The sequence below is a fragment of the Hyperolius riggenbachi genome, chromosome 4 (assembly GCF_040937935.1).
Source record: "Hyperolius riggenbachi isolate aHypRig1 chromosome 4, aHypRig1.pri, whole genome shotgun sequence".
Lineage (NCBI taxonomy): Eukaryota > Metazoa > Chordata > Amphibia > Anura > Hyperoliidae > Hyperolius > Hyperolius riggenbachi.
Window position 1 is genome coordinate 155,097,913 of NC_090649.1, and position 16,486 is coordinate 155,114,398.

Consider the following 16,486-nt stretch of genomic DNA (forward strand, 5'->3'; position numbering starts at 1 on the left):
TTGATTACCTACAGATTCAATCAATCTGATCAAATTTGCTAGAAATCGATGTCCCAACGTACCGCCTGATCAATAATTCAATGTATTTTCAGAAAATATCGACTGACCATTGGCAGGTCATGAGCAATGGTTGACTGATGGCCCATAGCATTACGCTACATCAAGCAGTGCCATGCTGCAATGCGATAGATTTTTAATAGATTTCATACTGAAATGTATTATCTATGTCTGTTTGATCCCTCTCTGAACAGACTTTGATCTTATGGGCATCTTAACGCTAATCTCTCCTGCTCTGCTGTAACTGTCTACCCATCCGCATGCAGGAGAGATATCAGCACAGGTAGGCTCTGTTACAGCAAGAGGGATAAAGTACAAATCTCTACCTTTGGCTAATCAAGAGCTTTGAGATTTGATAGAATACATTTACATGTAATCAAGAACATCCGGTTACAATAGATTGGTATGTAAATGAAACTTCCATCCAATCATGCTTTCAAATTCTGAATGTATGATCACCATCAAATTGTTAGATCAGGGAAAGGGTTGTGGAAGCATCTATGTTTTACATTGGAAGGTCAAGGTATTTTCTAGAAAGACAGTGCATGAAATAAATGCTGAACACATTTCTAATTGGCTAGGTTACATGATTGACAAGGATATCCTGTATGGAAGTCCGGACATCTATGCTAATGTCATACACGCTGCAGAGGTAGAGGAGTTTCTGTGCCTGAGCCACGATAAATGCCGGAGACTTCACCCTGTCCCATTGCTTCTGTGATGGATAATGCAAACACTGGGAACATTTATTCAGTAAGCTGAGGAACTTGATCTTGATGGCAAAAAGGATCAGCTCATCTTCTGGAGATGTTAGTGACGTTTTCTTCCTTTGCATGTCAGCATCTACTTCTTCCACCTTTTAATAAAACACATAAGGGTAAGGAAGTGTGGTTGAAAAACAAATTATAATTTTGGCAAGTCTTAGGCTAGGTTCACACTATGGGCCTTATGCGCAATTCACTAACTCGCCAGCAATAAGCACTGGCAAGTTCTAAAATTATTATGGCTCTGTACACATTAACAAGCTGACACATCATTGCATTCCAGCGGTTCTGGAGGTGTGTTTAGCTTCTAAGGGTACAATGGTTAATTTGCATATATTCAGCAGTGGTGCCTGGGAGACATCTCGAGCTCACTCTAACCTGAATTATCACAAATTCTTTCTGTTTCAGGAAAGCAAACTTTTGTTTTTCTAAAATTAGATGATGGTACCGTCGCCTAATTCAGTGTAAATTATTACCTAGTAAAAACTCACTTGGACTATTTAATTGAGTTTGTTTCCCCTTATGCAGTGTCACTTAGATGCGCCGGGAAGCAATGCTTCTCGTCAAACATAGGTGAGAGCTTTTCACCCGGCTTCTTTGGCAATCTGGGAGTCTCCTTTACTATGGAGATCCCATAGGCGCATCTTTAAAGGATACCCGAACTGACATGTGACATGATGAGATAGATGTGTGTATGTACAGTGCCTAGCACACAAATAACTATGCTGTGTTCCTTTTTTTTCTTTCTCTGCCTGAAAGAGTTAAATATCAGGTATGTAAGTGGCTGACTCAGTCCTGCCTCAGACAGGAAGTGACAACAGGGTCGCACTGTAGTCACTTCCTGTCTGAGTCAGGACTGAGTCAGCCACTTACATACCTGATATTTAACTCTTTCAGGCAGAGAAAGAAAAAAAGGAACACAACATAGTTATTAGCGTGCTAGGCACTGTATATACCAATGTCTATCTCATCATGTCACATGCCACTTCGGGTATCCTTTAATGACTCTCTAGCTATTTAGTGGGAAAAATAAATAAACCCGTTGCTCCTCCGCTGCTTGTCGGGATACACGCTGCTCCACCACCACTGGCCACTAACACATGCACTCCTCTCTGCTGGTGGCCAGGACACACTGCTGGCAGTCAGGTGGCTGCACGCTTGCTGGATCTCTAGCTATATTGTTCAGGGAGCCCCAGCAACGCATCTTTGAGCCTCCCCCAGGACTTTCCATTGGTTCAGATTTTTAACCAATAAGAATCCTCCCTGAAGATTTTCATTGGTCCGTTTAGAGGACCAATGAAAATGCTTCTCAGGGAGGATTTTCATTGGTTGAAACCCTGAACTTATTGGGAGCCCCATCAGGAGGCTCAAAGATTCTTTGCTAGGGCTCCCTAAATAGTAGAGCTGTGTCCCGGTAGCCAGCAGTGGAGGAGCAGTGTGTGTCCCGGTAGCCAGCAGTGGAGGAGCAGTGTGTGTCCCGGTAGCCAGCAGTGGAGGAGCAGTGTGTGTCCTGGCAGCCAGTGGTGGAGAAACAGTGTGTGTCCCGGTAGCCAGCAGTGGAGGAGCAGTGTGTGTCCTGGCAGCCAGTGGTGGAGAAGCAGTGTGTGTCCCAGCAGCCAGAGTTGGAGCAGTGTGTGCCCTCAGGCTGCGGATAAGCGACGGGTGGTAGAAACAGGCAGTGGCAGGGAGGATACTTCAATCAAGACTGAAAGGAAAATAAAGAAGTAAAAAAAAATAAAGACGTGACAGATGAAAAACGGAAGAATAGAGAAGTATTTTTCCCCTAATAAAGTTTACTATTCCATTTTTTAACACTAAATAGGTATATGGTCAAAAGATATTAAAGGGGGCTCCCAGATTCCAACATAAGCCTAAAGAATCAATGCCCATATACAGTGGCTACCAGTGGTGGGGAAGACCCCCTTGTCCATAATATGGACTAGAACTCTGTAGGAGAGGATTAGGCTCTTACAAAGCCCCCCGTATCATATACCATGTGGACTGGTATGCCTAGTATGGCAGAGCCCCATGCACCAGCCTGAGCCTGCCTGGGTAGAAAGGGGTTAATTAAATGGAACCTTAAGCGAATGAAATAAAAAAAGAGTTTCACTGTCGATTCTACCAGCCCCCTGCAGCCGTCCTGTGCCCACACCGGTCCTTAACGATCCTCCGTTCCCCCGCTGCGGTTTAGTTTCTTTCTCCACCGATCGGCGGGACACTGCGACCTGTGCATGCGCAGGAGGCTCTTGCGGACGGGAACCCAAACAAAGATACGCATAGCGAGGGCCGTCGATCCCAGTTGCCAGAAAACGAAAGAAAAGCGTGGCGGGGGAACAGAGTATATTAAACAGAAGAGGGAAACAGAGAAAGGTGAATCCCTGCACAAAGGCATTAAGATCGTGGTGGTCGGGGGTGACCAGGGAATAACCCCAAGGCGCTATCAGACCAATCTATTGGTCTCCTCAAAGGGTGAGTCCCCTTATTATCGGGTGTGGTGAAGGTTAATGTGGAAAGAAATACAGTGAATGTGTATCAGAGGATAGTATCCCAAGGAAAGGACTGTGTTGCGCTGAAGTGTTTATAATAATAACTTTGGACTGTTTTGAGCATACTTAGCGCACTGCCTACTGCTTTGAACTGTGTGAATGATTGAACTTGAGGTGTGCGTGCTGTTATACATCGTTGCAGAGTATTGTTAAGGACTGGCGTGGGCACAGGACGGTTGCGGAGGGCTGGTAGAAGTCCCAGGTAAGTTAACTTTTTCTTTCATTCGCTTTAGGTTCCCTTTAAAGCTTTAGAAAAGAGGGGACACTACATTATTTATAGAAAAAGAAATTGGCATCCCCTTCCCCCTTAAATTTTCTTTAACCGTTTCTCACACATACTGGCTGGTATAAACAGGATGGCTGTGCCAACCTGCATGGGGCTTTTGCCTCTTTAAAGACTTTTCTGAGAATAAGCATAGTTTCCTGTTTGCAAGTATCTATGTGGAGTCATTTGGTCTTTCTCTAGACTACTGTATAACTTTACTCAACCCTGATTCAGTGAATGGTGTGAGTTTGAAAAAAATGTAACATTTTGCATAATAAACCACAATTTGAAGTGATAAGAAGCTTGCAGCATGTATTTAATTACTCCATTTTCAAGCTGCATATATTGCATACAATTACCATAAAATTTGCATCAGCTCTGGGAGATAAAGGTGATTCTGCCATCATACGCATTTTGTCTTAGGTATTCTATGGTCTTACCTGTGATGTTGTCAGCTCTTTCCTTCCAACGCTGAATCTGGCTTGCTTCCCCAGGGCCAGAAAAGAAACATAAATCTTGTTCTGTGCAAATATTCGAACGCCTACTTGGTGATTCAAGGATATAAAGATTGGTCTGAACTGCACACAGGACTTGCTGGAATCACTTTTCCAATTCCATCTTCTGACTCGTCTGCCTGCTTCATCTGAGTACTGTCCACCCACCGGATTTATATTTACCCTGGATTTAAAGACATAAATCACTCTTAATACTTCATTTTGAAGAGGTTAGTGCAGCTAAAGTTCAGGAGCAGGACAGAGACCAGGAGCACACTAAGGGCCCTTTTCCACTAGCAATCACTAGCGCTTGTTCTAAACGCTAGCGATTGCAATACAGCAAGTCCCAAATTTTATTGCGTGTTTGCGATTGTGACTTTGCTATGCAATGCACTGCATAGCAAAATCGCGATTTGGTAAAAATCGAATCGCGGTAGTGGAAAATACCTAGCAATTAAAAAAAATTGCTAGCGATTTGCGATTTTGCGATTCAGCAAACACTCACAGTGGAAAAGGGCCCTAAGGGCTCAGCCACACTATGGGTCCTTTTCCACTAGCAATCGCAATCACAAACGCCAGCGATTGCCAGTGATTTTTACTTATTCTGTTATGCGATTTTTCATTTGCACTGCATTATCACTCTAAAAATCGCTCCAGAAAGCGATTGCGATTTCCAAATTGAATCACTATAGTGGAAAATACTTCTAATGATTTCTATGATAAAGTAGCAACCCTAGCGATTAAAAAATCGCTAGCGATTTTGTGATTCAGCTATGCAGTGGAGTGCTTTTCTGAGCGCTTTGTGATTGATTAGTGCTTTCTGAGCGCTTTTTTAAAATCACTCTCATACACTTTTATTAAATTCGATGTATAAATCGCCGCTATCGCATATGCGAAAAATCGTGGCGATTGTTACTGAGATTTTAATGAAGGAGAATGGTAGCAATTTTTAAAAAGTGCTCAGAAAGCGTTAAACAATCACAAGCTCTCAGAAAAGCGCTTATACTGTGGCTGAGCCCTAGGAGCTGAACCATACATTCATTTAATCCACAGTATAAATATAGTCACAGAAGACCCCGCTACTGAGCTCAGTCCTCTACAGGGAGCAGCACTTTAGCTACATTTGTGTTACCGGTATATGCTATTCCCAAATTTTGTCAATAAGCAGTAATTTAGGGGCTGATGCATATAGACGTTTTTGCAATGTTAAATGAATGAATGCTTGTACTTTAATGCATTCAGATGAATGGACAGCTGTCGGTACTATGACTAACCACCGCGTTTTGATACCAATTTTCGTTGTCATCTGCCCAATGCTTAGCTGTTCCTGAAAGCAATATTTTGCTTCCAGGATCACTTATAGCCACAATTCCGTGTTTCCCTGTGGGGATGAAAAACGCTGCATGTCGGGAAACACCGCCAATGCTTTTCTGCATGCTTGAAGAAAAGCAGTGAAACAAGACGCCGGGCTGCCAGAGGAAGCTGGTTCGGACGTCCATCTGAACCAGCCCTTAGTCATTTAGGCCTCTTTTCCACAGGGAGCACAACTGCTTGTTCCTCAGGCAATTGAGCCGCCTGCCAGTTGGGCTTGTAGAGCGGCTTTCGATCAGAGAGGGATCTACCGGTAAGATAATGCCTAGATTGATTAATTCTAGTTCCCACCATTATTCCCTTTCTCACTTTAATGCATGGCACACCTTCAGCAAGTGTGGCACTGTGTCATTCCTGATAAGTAGTCCCTAATGAGGATCCAACTGTCATGGCATCAATGTTGTGTTTTTTTATTGGCATTAAGTTAGTGTTTTTTCTTTTGTTTCTTTTTTAGTATATGTTGTTCATCTCACTTTACCTTAAAGAGAATCTGTATTGTTAAAATACCAGTGCGTTAGGGGACATCTCCTATTCCCCTCTGTCACAATTTCGCCGCTCCCCGCCGCATTAAAAGTAGTCAAAAACAGTTTTAAAAAGTTTGTTTATAAACAAACAAAATGGCCACCAAAACCAGAAGTAGGTTGATGTACAGTATGTCCACACATAGAAAATACATCCATACACAAGCAGGTGGTATACAACCTCCCTTTTGAATCTCAAGAGATCATTTGTGTGTTTACCTTCTGTCCCCTGCAGCTATCATCCACTGAAGAGTGACAGGCTGATTGTTTCTTCCTGCAGACAGCTCTGTGTCTGTAATTCCTCAGTATGTGACAGTCCAACCAGCTCAGAGGACGATTTATCCAGCTTGTAAAAGGCAGGCAGCTCTCTTCTCTCACTGACAAGAGAGCAGACAGGCTGCCTAATCCAAATAACACACACGGGAGTGTGCATTGAGGGGGCCTGGAGGGGGGCATGCATAACAGATCAACAACACTGAAGAGTTAGCAGCCTTCCAGACACAGGGCGACAAATCCGATAGGAGAGAGATAAGTTGATTTATTATAGAGACGGTCATAGTAGAAAGTGCTGCAGTAAGCCAGAGCACATTAGAATAGGTTTAGGAACTTGGAGGATAGTAGAAAAAAGGATGACATTTTTGGTACAGAGTCTCTTTAACCACTTAACAACCTCTGCCACGCTTATCTACGCCCCTTTAAACTTCACCTGAGTCCCAGGGGCATAGATAGGCAACTCCTGTTTATTTTGCTGCTGTGCGCGATCGCGTCCACGATCGCGTGCGCGTTCGCGCGGATGTGCATACGCGTCGGGCACCCGCTGGTCTGTGATTGGCTGATGTGAACATGTGTTCACAAAGCCAATGACGTGCTCATTCATGCAGAATGTGTGTAAACATTGCATCAGTCTCTATGCTGTTACAGTTACTGAGATCACTCGTGAGAGGATCTCAGATAACTAACACAGCATTAGTGACTGATCAGCATCAGTGAGGTTTTTTTTAAAATAAATTATACCCCCATTAACCCTTGCCTCCCTTAAATGTGAAAATTGCTGTGGTTTTTAGGTGAAAAACCCTGTGGTAGAGAAGTGGTTAAACAACCGAGGTGACATGTGACTTGATAACATAGACATTTGTATGTACAGTGCCTAGCACACAAATAACTATGCTGTGCTCCTTTTTTTCTTTCTCTGCCTAAAAAAAGGTAAAAATTTAGGTATGAAAGTGACAGTTTCTGCCCGGTCAGGATCGGGTCGGACTGATAACCCTCACTGATAAGAAATTACAGCCATAAAACACTTTCCTGTTAGTAAATGGCTTCTGAGAGCAGTAAAGATAAAATGGATCAATAGTTCAATGATTTGAGCCCTAACATACTTCAATGAAGGTGTCATTGAGCAGAGACAATGAAACAGTAAAAACCTAAAAACTCGATTTAAATATAAAATAAAACTGTGGGATATCTTTAAAAAAAAGTCATTTTTAGGGGAAGGAGGATATATACAATTGTTTTTCTCATCAGTTTTGTTTCATCAGTTTTGAATTAGCTCATGACTATTACTATTAGGAATGAGGGGCGGATCTAGGGGGGGGGGGGGGGGGGGGCAGGCGGGTATCTTGCCCCAGGCGCAGTTTGTTGAATTCTTAAAAAGTCAGCAAAATGAATGGCAGTTTAGGCACCAAAATCTGACCTTTAGGTGCCAAAACCTAACCTTGCCCCAGGCGCAACTTGGTCTTGATCTGTCCCTGTTAGGAATGTATATTGTGCAAAATAACAGCCACTTTGTGCTCTGAATGCCTCTCAAATTGATTACAGCCAATTAATGTACAAGAAACAGCTGAAGAGGCATTATCGATGTGTATACAGAAGTAGATAAATATAGAACATAATTGACAACTGGCAAAGGCACATGGTTCATCCTTCTCAATACTGTTGTTAAATCAGGCTCTTTGTAACTGTTCACATTCATTCTTTTATACATGTGTTGGTTTGACTTTCCTCAATACTGATGTTAAAGAGAATCTGTATTGTTAAAATCGCACAAAAGTAAACATACCAGTGCGTTAGGGGACATCTCCTATTACCCTCTGTCACAATTTCGCCGCTCCTCGCCGCATTAAAAGTGGTTAAAAACAGTTTTTAAAAGTTTGTTTATAAACAAACAAAATGGCCACCAAAACCAGAAGTAGGTTGATGTACAGTATGTCCACACATAGAAAATACATTCATACACAAGCAGGCTGTATACAGCCTTCCTTTTGAATCTCAAGAGATCATTTGTGTGTTTCTTTCCCCCTGCAGCTATCTTCCACTGAAGTGTCAGGCTGTTTCTTCCTGCAGAGTGCAGACAGCTCTGCCTGTATGTAATTCCTCAGTATGTGAAAGCCCAGCCAGCTCAGAGGAGGATTTATCCAGCTTGTAAAAGATAAGAGAGAAGAGAGAAGCTGCCCTAATCTAAATAATACACAGGCAGTGTGCAGAGAGGGGCCTGGAGGGGGAGATGCATCACAGAGCCACAACACTGAAGAACTTGGCAGCCTTCCAGACACAGGCTGACAAGTCTGACAAGAGAGAGATAAGTTGATTTATTACAGAGATGGTAATAGTAGAACGTGCTGCAGTAAGCCAGAACACATTAGAATAGCTTTTGGAACTTGTAGGATGATAAAAAACAGGATGCAATTTTTGTTACGGAGTCTCTTTAAAGAGGAATTGTAGTGAAAATAACATAATGAATAAAACTGCTTATTTTTTACAATATTCATTTATAAATGATTTAGTCAGTATTTGCCCATTGTAAAATCTTTCCTCTCCCTAATTTACATTCTAAAATTTATCACAGGTGGCGACATCTTTAGTTCTGCCAGGTGATCTGTACGGAATGTACTAAGAGTTCTAAGCACAGAGAGAGAGATATTGCTTGCTTGGCAGTCAGAAAAAAAAGTTAATTCCTACAATGCAACATGGCTCACAGACAGAAAACTGTCAGGACCATGGCCATGGCATCACACTGTGGTAGGGGTTTCACCACAATATCAGCCATACAGATGTCCATGTGATTACTGATGACGTGTATAGCCGAAACCTGGTCGGGAAAAAGAGACGGGCTATTCTTAAGAACACCAGAAACTGTTTCTTCTATTTAAGGTGCATATGACTGATGTCAGTGCAGAGTCCTTATAGGCAATTTAATGCAGTAAGGGTCCAGTGTGCATGGACCCTAAATGTAAGTTGTTCTGTTTTCATTGAGGTTTGGTTTCACAAATAAATTGACAACCTCCTGTTGCATTTAAAACTTAGCCTGTGTTGTAGTTTTTACCCTGGGTGGTGGCCACATCTTGTCTATGAGCACCGAGTGTCTGCAGGCAGCAGCAGCAGCAGCAGCAGCGCCGAGGATTATACATACTTACCTATCTGTTCCATTGTGCATTGGAAAAACTCTGGCAGCCACTACAGTTGTTGTGTAGCACTCAATTATTCTTCTATTCTCAATTCTTCGTTCTTCAAGTGCCATGTGTACCTGCCTAAAAAGTGTTATGTGCAGCCAGTGTCTGAGAATGAGATGCCTAAAAAATGTAGCATTTATCTGCCTAAACTTTTAAATTGCAGCCACAGTATGTGAGGCCTTACATTTTTGGCAATTACATGCCTAAGGGCTCGTTTCCACTATAGCGAATCCGCATGCGGGCACTGCATGCGGATTCGCATAGTCAATGTAAGTGGATGGGGCTGTTTCCACTTGTGCGGCGGCGGGAGCGTTTTTCGGTGCGGCAGAAATCTGCGCGGCAGAGCCGTCAGATTTCGCGTGCGGGAGGAATGTGGGCGAATCGCCGCTAATGCATTTAATAGGCAAAAATCGCATGCGGCTTTGTCATGCGGATTTCCCCGCGATTTCGCGTGCGATTTCGCATGGTTTGCTATGGAGCTTTACTCAGGCAGTGACATGGTTAAATTCGCCTGGCTCCTTGCCATGCGAAATCGCATGCGAAATCGCGGCTAAATCCGCATGCGGAAACGCAGCCGCATGCGATTTCTTCTGCGGTGGAATCCAGGCGATTCCGCACCGCAACAGTGGAAACGAGCCCTTAAACATTGTAATTTACCCTCCGAATAAATATTTGAATTTCAGCCTTTGTATGAGACAGAAGCCAGAAAAACTGAACAATTACCTGCTGAATAAATATCTGAATTTCAGCCCCATTTTAAGACAGTGGCCTTAAAAATTGGGCAATTAACTTCCAAATAAATATTTGAATTTCAGCCTCTGTATGAGACAGAGGCCTGAAGTAATTGGCATGCACCGGGGAAACTAACAATATTAATATTTGCTTTTGGGCACAGCTAACTGAAGTATGACCAAATTACATACTGTGTGCTTCCCTGGTGGTGGTGCAGGATAGCTGTGCCTGTGGACAGGGGGGACATGAAACCAGAAGTAACAAGTATGTGCCAGGCTAATAATATATTTTTTGGGGGGGTGCAGCCAACTAAAGTAAGACCAAATTAAATACTATGTGCTTTTCTGGTGGAGCAGGATAGCTGTGCATGTGGTCACTCAGGGCGGACATGAGGCCAGAACTAACAGGCATGCACTATGATAATATTTTTGGCAGGAGTACAGCCAATCGAAGTAGGACCAATGACATACTGTATGCCGTGCTGGTAGTGGTGTCAGATAGCTATGCCTGTGACCAGGGCAGACATTAGGGTAGAAGCAACAGGTATGGGTCAGGATAATAATCATTTTTTTGGGGGTAAAGGTAACAGAAGTAGGACCAAATTACATACCGTGTGCCATGATGGTGCAGGGTAACTGTGCCTGTGGCCAGGGCGGAGATTAGGCCAGAAGTAACTGCCATGCAACAAGGTAATTTTTTTTTTTTTTGGGAAGGGGGGGGGAGGTACAACAGACTGAGGTAGGACCAAATGACATACTGTGTGCCATGCAATGATATTACACATTGGTAATGTAATGTAACCCCCATAGATCCACGCCCCATTCATTTTTATAAATGCTAAGTAATTACAGGCCACCCGAAGCGAAAATAAACAAATGAAATAAACTATTGTATCTATCTTCCACAGTTTTATTTTATGTTTAAATCGACTTTTTAAGTTTTAACTGTTTTATTGTTTTTGCTCAATGACACATTAATTGTATGCCAGAGCTAAAATCTATGAACTATTTGACCCTTTTTATCTCTTTCCTGCTCTCAGAAGGCATTTTCTGCTAGGAAAGTGTTTTATAGTTGGAATTTCTTATCAATGAGGGTCACACTGTAGTCACTTCCTGTCTGAGTCAGGACTGAGTCAGCCACTTACATACCTGATATTTAACTCTTTCAGACAGAGAAAGAAAAAAAGGTACACAGCATAGTTATTTGTGTGCTAGGCACTGTACATACACATGTCTATCTCATCATGTCACATGTCACTTCAGGTATCCTTTAAGTAATTGACACTGTTGTGTGCAGCGACCAGCCAAGGGGTATTGTCACACATCTATTTTTTTTTGCCACTTGGACATTGCCTACAACACACAGTACAGTCAGTTGTTGAAGTGGCACAGTAACAGTACATGTTGATCACACAGCAGGCAGTGACCAGTCTAGGGGTATTGTGAAACTGTTTTGTTTTTGGCACACTGATATGACGTATAACACAGTATGGTCAGTAACACAGTTCTTGCTGTGGCACTGTGTGGGGGTAACAGCACATTAGGGCTTGATTCACAAAAGAGTGCTGTTAGCACGGCCGTTTTCGCGCGAATTTTCGCATTGCGCACGATCGAGAATTTTCGCGCGAAATGATAACGTTTTAGCACGCAAACGCGAAATTTCGCGCGAAAACGGTAAAATTCTCGTTTGCGCGCAAAAACTTATCGTTTCGCGCGAAAATTCGCAATCGCGCGCGATGCAAAAATTCACGCGGAAATGGCCGTGTTAACAGTTAGCACTCTTTTGTGAATCAAGCCCATGGTGTATCCCAAATATCAGACACTAAATCACTTTTGCCCAGTGACAGTGGGCTATAATGGTGACGCAGCTACACACAGTACAGTCACACAGATGTTGATCACACAGCAGGCAGTGACCAGCGATATTGTCACAACTATCTGTGAATCTGTTTTTTTGGGGGGGGCACACTGATATCACTGATAACATCGTGGAGTCAGTCACACAGGTGTTGCTGTGATGCTATTTAGGAGTAACACAGCACGCATTGGCCTCAATTCACTAAGCTTTATCAAACACTTTATCAAACGTTTGATAATTTACCTCATAGGTAAAATCTAATTTTGAATTCACTAAGGTGTTATATATTTATCGAATGTTTTATCGATAAAAAGTTCAATAAATCTATAACACCTTAGTGAATTCAAAATTAGATTTTATCTATGAGGTAAATTATCAAACGTTTGATAAAGTGTTTGACAAAGCTTAGTGAATTGAGGCCATTGTGTGTGTACAACAGGGTCAATGTCACTGTCAGTCCTCAAAAGGACTTTTGTAGCCAGGCAGGATCTTCAAAAGGCCTATTGGAAGGTCCCTAGCTGGTGAGAACAAGTAGCAGAGCACCCAGAAAGCAAGTAACAAATGCAAGTAACACCTGCAGTACCAACAGTTTACCAAGGCAGATAAACATTATTCTATATGTACTGAGTTATTCTGGCAGCTGGGAAGTAAAAAACAAATTATGGTACCCACGTTTTCTAAAAATATAAATAATATTAGAGACTGCTGCTGGTCATGTATGATTGACTCTTTCTATAACAGAGAAGCACTGGTTTTGTTGGTTTTCAGAAAAGGTAGCAGTAAAAGGATAACTGGCCGATACTGGAACTCGTTATTTCAAACCAGTTTCAGATCAAGTCAAGCCAAGTCAAGCAGTCAGACTGCTGATGGCTAACTAGACAATACTTCCTCAATCACTGTATCTACACTAAATACAGGATGCTATTATGTCACTGATTATAGCTGCTATGTTGATCTGGCGAGAGCTAGAACAAATAACATAAATGAAGATACAGTGAGCTACAAGCTGCTGTGAATGGAGACAGGTAAGGATATATACACAAATAAGGAATCCCTAATTATAAACATGGGTAAAGGAACATTCTTCAAAGATCTACACTTTCTACATCCATTAAGGTGGCCATATATCTAGCGATTTATCAGCCTAATTATTATTGAATTGGATAAAAATTGGTGTTGCAACAAGCTTGCCGGACACTAATGTACACATACTGTGCTGCGTGATCTGGTTTGCATGCATTCCTGTATTGTAGTATTGCTGTATGTCACCCCTAAATATTGTCTGTAACCATAACTAATGTCCTGCGCTGCGTAATATGTTGGCGCTTTATCAATACAATAAATAAAAAAATAGGCACCACCAGGGGAGGGGCCTGCGTGAGAGTAGGCAGAGTGTAGGTCGCACTAAAATATTACTAATATTTTATTATATGGATGAAGTAGGAGAATATCTGTAAATTTACTGATATTCTACTAGCACTATCCTGCGCCATTTAAACGGGTACCTTACATGACACTAGGTCAACAGGTCAGAGACACCTTGGGAATGGAGACAGAAGAGGCCGAATAAAGAAAGGGAAAACCTTGTGGGCCCATGCAGACAGCTCTGGGGCCTTGGGCAAATGTCCAGTTTGCCCCTATAGCACAGGCCCAGGGCCGGTTTAAGAGGCTTGGGGGCCCTGAGGCAAAGGTAAATTGGGGCCCCCCTACACTATACCCACCCAGAAACATCAGCCCTCTGGGCCCCCAAACTTGCTGCTGTACTACTGGCCCTGCCGCGGTCAGCAATATCGTCCCCCCCCCCCCCTCTCTTGCAGCATCTCACTTACTGTGTGGAGCGCTTTTGGTGAAGGTGAGGACCGTAAGGTGGAAGCTCAGCAGGCAGGGGCGGGAGGCGGGGATTCATACTTTACCTGCTTCCGTTGGCATCACAGTTACCATGGTTGCCTTCCTGTCTGCTGGACCGCAACGGCGCTCTCCCCAATGTGCTGCAGGCATGTGACATCATGTCGGGGAGAACGCCACTGCGGTCCAGCAGACAGGAAGAGAACCATGATGACTGTGATGCTGACGGAAGCAGGTAAAGTATGAATCCCCGCCTCCTGCCCCTGCCTGCTGAGCTGCCACCTTACAGTCCTCACCTCCACCACAAGGATACAGAGCAGCCGCAGTGCCTACGATTACAATTTGGGGCAAAATAGGAGACCCGTTAGGGGGCCCTACAGAATCTGGGGCCTGGGGGCAATTGCCCCCCTTGCCTTAATGATTGCCCTGCACAGGCCCTGCATGTGTGGCAAAGCGAAGAAAAGTTAAAAATAAAAAAATACACATAGAAAGAAATCCTGTGCTGAACAGAACAGGAGAAGGGACAGAAATTCTGGCGACATGGACATGAGTAAAATCTACAGAAGCTTCAAACAAATGTGTAAAAATACGCCTTGTAGAATCAAACATGACAAGTGTAATCTGCCGTACAAAAAACTGCACATGGGTGAGCGGTGATTAAAACGCCAAGCTTAGCTCTAAGAAAAACATTTCAAGAAGACGTCATGGGCCTGCCAGCCTGACCAGCTACATAAAGGCACCTATTAAGTTTGTGAAAAGTGGCAGCTCATCTAATATTAGCTACATACTAGTACTGCAAATCAGTGTGTTGTCAGCAGGAAGACAGCGCTCATCAACATGAAGAGTTCTTCAGCACTGGCAGCAAATCTCTGCCTCTTCTAATACTGAAGAGGAATAAAGTGCACCTGTCACCAGTACACATAGAACATGAACTGGAGAAAATGCATGGCACTGTTAAGTATATTATGTTATGGTAGCTAAGCTAAGGGTATTTGCAATACATATTCCAGTGAAGTTTGCATTCATCTGGAGAGTTTTTGCAAATACTCATGGGTTTTAAATATGGCTTAAAGATCATACACTATGGAAACTGCTGAGAGATAAACAGTGGCATAGCAATAGGGGTTGCAGAGGTCTTGACCGCATCAGGGCTTTTGGGCCAGAGGGGCTCGCAGGGCTCTCCCTCAACCACAGTATTAGCTCTTTATTGGTCCTGTGCTTGTAATGATTAGTTCTATAGAAGCTTTGAATGATAATAATTGTTAACAAGCTGTTCCCCATCCCCTTCCTCCTCTGTCACTGTGGTTATCCATGGCAGGTTTTGGTGCACCGTATCAATTGTTATGTATAGAGTGCTTGGGGCAGCAACTCGCACTGGGGCCCATAGCTCCTTAGCTATGCCACTGGAGATACACATGATTTTGATAACGGAAGCATCTTTACTTGAAATCCACAAGTTTTATCCAAACCATGAGGGTGGCTTCCTAGGAGTCGTGAGTATTGGACAAGCAGCTCTGGATTGAACAGCAGCACTGAGTGGACTGTCTGCTCACTGGCACCTGCTGTGAATGGAGACAAGAAACATCTGTCAGCTATTGTTTTCACCTAGTGCCAGCCTGACTATGTCTCCGCTTAGTATCCTAGCTTTGGACTCTGGTCTTGTAAGTGATACATATGCACAATAACTTGAGTTATATATTGCCAATTATGACTGTGCCTGAGTTGCTTCTTCATATGTGATACACTGCTATCATCTCATTTTAGTTGCTGAGCACGCCACAGTTTAACTTAAAGTGTGTCTGAGGTGAAGCTCACTTATAAAAACACATGCTTACCTAAGGAGAGGGAAGCCTTTGAATCCTATTGAGGCTCTCTACGCTGTCCTCCAGTTCCCTGTTGGCAAGTGCAGACCCCCCCCCTCCCCCAAAGATTACCAATAAGCACTGGTCGGAATGAGGCAGGAGCACAGCTGTACTGCGTGCTTGTGCCAGAAGAAGAGCATAGCCCCAAAGTTCCAGAGGGTCCTGGCAAGCAGCGGCGAGGAGGATTTAGGAAGCCTCTACACAGTAGTGTAGCTGGGGATCTTGGGGCCCCAGTGTAAGTTTTACATGGGGCCCCAAGCTTTCTGCCGATATGTAACCCCAAAACCAACCAATAGAGATGGCCCGAACGGTTTGCCGGTGAACGGTTTTCCGGCAAACTTCCGGGGGTTCGCGGTCGCGGAGACCCGCAAACTTTTGTGGAAGTTCGGTTCGCCCCCATAGTGCACCATTAGGGTCAACTTTGACTCTCTACATTACAGTCAGCAGGCACATTGTAGCCAATCAGGCTACACTACCTCCTGGAGCCATTCCCCCCGTATAAAAGGCAGGCATTGCCGGCCATTTTACTCATTCGTGTGCCTGCAGTAAATAGAGAAGGGACAGCTGCTGCAGACTCTCTCATAGGGAAAGAGTAGTTAGGCTCTTGTAGGCTTGTTAGCTTGCTCCTTGCTGATTCTTATTGCTAAAATAGCACCCCACAACAGCTCTTTTGAGAACTAATCTTGTTCTTGTGATCTATTTTTTTTTCTATGTGTCCCACTGACA

The 16,486-nt window shown here is 43.4% G+C and overlaps 1 protein-coding gene across 4 annotated transcripts in view; it reads right to left on the bottom strand.

The window, feature by feature from the left end:
• Positions 1 to 295: 295 nt before the first annotated feature.
• Positions 296 to 16,486, bottom strand: part of ERICH6 (glutamate rich 6) — a 94,467-nt gene continuing 78,276 nt past the window's right edge. Inside the window, exons 12-13 of one of the 4 annotated variants that reach the window (XM_068279263.1) lie at positions 4,073 to 4,310; positions 296 to 913 (exon numbers count right to left, since the gene is read on the bottom strand). In XM_068279263.1, the coding sequence (XP_068135364.1) occupies positions 635 to 913; positions 4,073 to 4,310 (517 nt within the window). In that variant the 3' untranslated portion in view covers positions 296 to 634. The remainder of the gene's footprint in view (positions 914 to 4,072; positions 4,311 to 16,486) is intronic. The other 3 variants (XM_068279262.1, XM_068279261.1, XM_068279260.1) reach the window with 3 other exon arrangements.